This window comes from Halyomorpha halys, unplaced genomic scaffold (assembly GCF_000696795.3).
Source record: "Halyomorpha halys isolate HHAL.00 unplaced genomic scaffold, Hhal_1.1 Scaffold71.1, whole genome shotgun sequence".
Taxonomy (NCBI): domain Eukaryota; kingdom Metazoa; phylum Arthropoda; class Insecta; order Hemiptera; family Pentatomidae; genus Halyomorpha; species Halyomorpha halys.
Genome location: NW_027107476.1, coordinates 2,057,020 through 2,063,019, shown reverse-complemented (window position 1 = coordinate 2,063,019; position 6,000 = coordinate 2,057,020). Strand labels below are relative to the sequence as shown.

Below are 6,000 nucleotides of genomic sequence, written 5' to 3'. Positions count from 1 at the left end.
TTATGTTTTTGAATAATTAAATAATATTCAAGTAAAATAAATTTGATTTCATAACGACTTGAAGGAATTATTTTCTATGTACACATTTTAAAAGGTTTTGATTTTTTTTACTTCAGTAAATGGTGCATTATAATGTGACTGAACACTAATTTTCACATCATAAATAACTGACTTTTAAATAAACCTTTAAAGGTAAAAAAAAAAAAAAAAAAAAAAAGAACTCATATTTAATCAAAGTAAATACAATTTATATTAACATATCACACTATATTCAAAATTTACAAATAAATAAGACTAGCCAAGCATTATGCTCTTTTTCAAGGAGAAACGTAAGAAAAGAAGAAGGAATGTTAATAATAAATAATAAGCATCAGAATAAGTAGAACCCTGATAAATGTTCACTCTGCACCAAATATTCTCAAACAGCTGTCATAGAACTGATTCAAACAACAAGAATAGCCAAATACAATTAAACCTCAATAAAATGAAAACTTAAAATGTTATGAAAAAAATGTTTCTCCATATTAAACAATTTTATTATGTACATATCAAACAAAAAAAAAATTTTTTTAAATTAAAGAACTACATATTTGAACGAGTAACTATGTATAAGAAAAATTAAATACATGACCATGCTTGTAACTAGGCCTCTTACTACATATAAAATGATTTAATATCCTCCTATTTTGGAAGGTACAGTTGCAAATGGCTTCTCAAATTAAAAAGTGAGAAAAAAAGTTCAAGGTAAATAAAACACCACAATTGATAATCAAATAAAAAAGAAGTATGATTCTTTTAAATATTGTAACTGATTAATTTTGTAATACCTACGTACATATGCATGCCAATGATGAAATAACATAAATGAAATCAAAACGATTTTTCCATTTCAATGAATATTTTTAATAAAGAGGTTCAGCCGTAATTGCATATCCAATAAAAAAAAATTTAACTGGCCATGTTTAAATTCTACTTTAATAAAATTAAATTCTCTGAAATAAAAACGGTAGAGACGGAGTCATTATTTTCAAAAACCGCTTGTATCATAATTTGTGTGGTAGAGTGATAAGTCAAAAAGGCTCTACTACAGTGATGAGCAAGCTTTTTCCTTCTTTTTTTGCTGGCTTTCTGTGCAAAAATAAAATTAAATATTTATTAGAACAACAGAGGTTTTCAAAAGTTGATATAAAAAAATATAACCTTATCCTCCTCAACCAAATAACAATCAACCAACTCAGCCTGCTGAGTTAAGTTTGCTCATCACTGCTCTACAATACATGGTTACAACTGTTAAGGGATTCTTATAAATCAAGGGTATCTTTCATTAAACAACTACAGAATTCATAGCTGACAAGAACCTAACAACAAGCAATTAAGTACCAAACAATTTAGTTACACCCTGCTCAAGCAAATTTAATCATTTATTATTAGTGTATTCTTTAAAAAGTATGAAATCAAAGCATAATATAATAAATTTCAAGGAACTACTTAGTAAAATTTATAGTATGTACAAAATATTGTTAGCACCTAAATTTTACAAAAAATTAAAGTCTATTACAATTATATAAAAAACAAAAACAAAAAGCTACATCAGTCGGAAAAAAGCTGTAGCAATCAATTACAATTTTTTTTTCCCTTTACATCAAGGTAGAGTTCAAAATCTGTACAAATAGGGACTAACAAATCTAAGTCAAAAAGATCTTATACAAATATTTCTTAAATATTATAAATCTTTTTGCAATTAAAAATATACTAAAAAATAGTATATTTTTGGCACAGCCAATTTTAAAATATTTTACTCCTTCAAAATGTAGTCAATATTTCTTCTCAACAACATGTACATCCAAATCCCAAACAAAAAAAATATTCTTAAATCAATATAATTATTATTCAGTTTTTTAGCATTGAATAAAAAAAATAATTAATATAATATGAGAACTAAGAAAAGACATATGAAAAATTCATTTGTCATTTTAGTGATTACAAAACTATATTTTTTTATTTAAATGTTTCTATTGGTTTTTAAAGTAGAGTCTATTCATTAAAAACAATGTGAATAAAAATTTAAAAAAACCAATAATATTTTACTCTGATTCCTCAATAGTACCTATTTAAAATTATTATTTACAATTAATGATGATTCATCACCACAAATTTCCATTTTGCTAACCTGGAAGATTTCCCACAACTATCAATCCACCCAGGCACGACTGCAATCACTGCAGGCATTCATAAAATCAACATTGTAACCCAAATAATTACAAAAAATATATGATTTTTTATATCAAATAAATCGTTTGTGGAATTAAAGAATATGCATTTAAAAATATAACACATCCTAACATTCTCGAATAATCTAGCAATCTGCGAACATCATCTTTCTGAACCATTAGGAGGGACCTTATCACAATTACAGCAATAGTGGTTTTACTATACAATCACTTTTCAAAGTTTATTTTAAATTCCATTTTGTTTTTTCTCATGTAAAGGAATAATTACACATAATAATAAATTCTCTATTTTGTCTCATTTCTTTTCGAATTAATCGGTAAAGACTAATAAACAGTGTATGGCAATTTCAAGGGTATAGTTTTACTGTCCAAGCTACTTAAAAAAGAACAGCAGGATGGATGGATGAATATATTGATTAATTTGGTAGTTTAACATAATTTGAATTTAACTTACAAATAAATTAGGAATCTTTGAATCTTTTAAATACAAATTTTTATTACATTAACCATTGGCTCAGTTTTACGAAATTCAAAGGGAACTGACTCCGAGAAAATAGACAATAAGTGGGACAATGAACGTTATTGTCGCAATATTACATTTTGGTCCTCCTGAAATCGAATTGCCATTAGTGTTTGCTATGGAGACATTATGTCGTAAATCTGGAATGGGAGCTATCTCATTCGGTTCTTTATTGTTATCTTCAGCTTTCGGTGGTACAGGTTCAGAAGAAGATGGGTATGGAACTTCAGTGATTTCTGTTGGAGGCATTCCTGATCCAGATTCATCAATTCCAGCACCAGAACCACTCCCAGAGCCATAGAACTCTTCTGGAAAATATAATAAAAGATAAGTAAAAGGAAAAATTTCAATTATGAATAAAATTGAATTGATCTAAAATTAATAAAACTGGTTGATGAATTATTTTTTTACCTAAAATCTAAAAGGTGATAAAAGATTTTTTTTTAATAGGAGATAATGTCTTATGCTCCTATTTACATGGAAAGTGGTTAGTTTTTAGACTGGACCAATAAGCTAATCATTAGTAGATTCAGGTGAATAAAGAATTCCAAGATCAATGTGAATGCCCAGACATTGTCTGCAGTTTGGGGGATGGAGGATAAAAAAAAAAAAAAAAAAACCTTTTCGATATCCAGTTAGAACATTTTCAAAAGCATATAATAGCGATAGTGTGATAGCTCTATCAATAGATTTGATAGTATTGACTGAAAGCTATCGATGCAATGTTTATTATTGTTGTACATTTTCATGCTGCCTTATATGATCTTATGAGTTGGATATTTTAGAGGCTGTTTTCCTTTATTTATTTCATCACAAATCCCAGGTCACAAGTAGTAACATTGGGAATTTCAATTTACTATTGAAAAATTTAGTTATTAGAGGGAGGCATGGTGAAACTGAATATAATGTAATTGTAGCTAAATTATTGTTACTTAAAAATTAAAATCAAAATATATATATTTTTTTTTTTAACCATAAGCTTTATTAGTTATTACATTTTAATATTGATTTTTTTTTTCATTTTGAATAAAAAAACATATTGTTTAAATTTTATTTTTCAAATTTACACATTAACTAAATTCAGCATATTTTTGACTAGCAAATGTAGTTGATTCTAAACAGAGCTCTGTCATCTTTTCCTCACCATAGAACTTATATTTATTTTTTATTTGTTTCATCTATAAGAAAAACAAGAATTCAATTACTGGTTAATTGACAAGTAACAAATCTCAAATGAAAGGCTCTGAATCACAATTGGTTGAATAGTATATTCAAGTATAGTATTTTGCTTAAGAATGCTTGAGTTAATAAGCAATGCCCTAAGTTTTTATTATATTTTGATTATTAAAATTTTTAAGTCTTATTTTTTCTTGACAAAAAGATTAGATTTTAGGGAAAAAGAATGATTCCAGCAATTTCATCCATAGATGTTTTGATAGCTTAATGGCTATCGAGAGGCTTTTTAATTGTTATGACTATCAATACTATTATTCCTAATGCTATCAAATTAACGCCAACCCTATCATGTTAGGAAAATAACATGACAGAAATAAGTTCCCCAGCATTCAGAGTCTAAAATAAGATAGATTAGATTAGATAGAAATACAGGAGGCCTAGGGTTTGGTAGTGAAGAGGTTAGGAGAATACTCTGAAAAAGTAAAAATTTCGCTGGATAGTGCAGTGTAGGCAGTTTAAGGTGATACAAAGCATGAACGAGAATAACAGGAGGTGAGGAAAAGGGAACAGGAACTGGCTCTGTTTAAATGGGAATAAAATACATTTGCTTGTCAAAAGTATGCTGGATTCTAGTTAATGAAAAATTGTATTAAAACATTTTTTTTTACTTTAAATTAAAAAAAAAGTCAACATTAAAATAAAATAAGCTATAGAGCTTATCGTTAAACAAAAATCTATATTCTTTGATTTTAGTTCGTAAACAACAATAATTTAACTGACTGCAATGATAGGATAATGCAAGGCAGGCAGAAATCAGCAGAGATAATCCAACAGAGTTTTCTTGGGCTAAATAATTGTAATCAAATAGCATTTAATTGGTGTTTTCACTTGAGAAGAAGAATACTTAGTATTATTAGGAATATTTTTGCTATAAGTGATAATAATAATAATAATTAATATTATTGAATAATAATTAATATTATTAATATAATTGAATTAATATTATTGATATTATTGAATTATATACATATATATATTTTAATTTACAGGGAACCTAATTATCTTATCTTTTTTTTTTTTAATCAAACAAATATATAATATATTTTGTTAGGAAATAAAAATAAATAAAAGTTTAATGGACTATTTTTAACTTGTTAATATATTTTTATCATTCATCTAAACAAATTCCACAATATAACCACCAAGCTAGAAAAAGTAATATTTTATTTCCACAAAATTATATCTAGATCAAATAAATATGTACATTACTTACCATTATCAATCCACTCCACGTCCATGCCATTATAAGCACTTTTAAGCCTGTTGTTCATGGTTTTTAGTGTGAAAACTTGTTCGTTTACAAGGCTGTTTGGCTGAGAAACATCAACGGTAACTTCTGGATTTTTTTGTTGATTTACAATACCATCTCCAATGACATCAGTTACATATCTAGAAGTTGTAAGACAAAAAATTAATTAATGGGTTTCAGAGTGATATTTTACTTTAAAACATAATATTTTAAAAGTGTCAAAATTTTTAGTGATGGAGGGAGATATTGTTGACCATAGGTGTAATTCAAAGAAAAATTGATTGGAGGCTATGGTAAAAGATGAAAACACAGCACCTGACAACCAACGTTTCTTGAAAGTGCGATAGTTATGTTAAATTAGAACACTTCAAAAACAAAATTCTTCAAAAAAAAAGAAAACTATACATTCCATTACCTATCTTTTGATTTGCCATTCCAACAAGGATCTTGGGCATTTGCTGTCATTCCTTTCCCACACATATGATAAGGAAATTTCTGCCAAAAATTTTTAGTGTCCTTCAATGCCGTTCTTGTCTCACTTAACACACTCTCAAGTTTTCCCATTTCTTCTCCACTCCCATGATTACTCTCCTCTCCACCACTTCCTCTGTTTGAAAAATCAAAAGTTTCTAGTTCGATTTCACCAGTGGCTCTTCTACTTTTCCGAGTTTCTAAGCTACTTCTAGTCGTGTCCCTTTTGTTTCTGCCCAGGGTGGGTTTGCCGCAACCCGTAAAAACCTAAAAAAATAAAAATAGTATGATAA

At 27.5% G+C, this 6,000-nt stretch overlaps 1 protein-coding gene across 1 annotated transcript in view; it reads right to left on the bottom strand.

Annotated features, from left to right (window-relative positions):
* Positions 1-209: 209 nt before the first annotated feature.
* Positions 210-6,000, bottom strand: part of LOC106692769 (glypican-6) — a 228,241-nt gene continuing 222,450 nt past the window's right edge. Inside the window, exons 7-9 of the mRNA XM_014438902.2 lie at positions 5,652-5,974; positions 5,201-5,376; positions 210-3,059 (exon numbers count right to left, since the gene is read on the bottom strand). Coding sequence (XP_014294388.1) covers positions 2,761-3,059; positions 5,201-5,376; positions 5,652-5,974 — 798 coding nt within the window. The 3' untranslated portion in view covers positions 210-2,760. The remainder of the gene's footprint in view (positions 3,060-5,200; positions 5,377-5,651; positions 5,975-6,000) is intronic.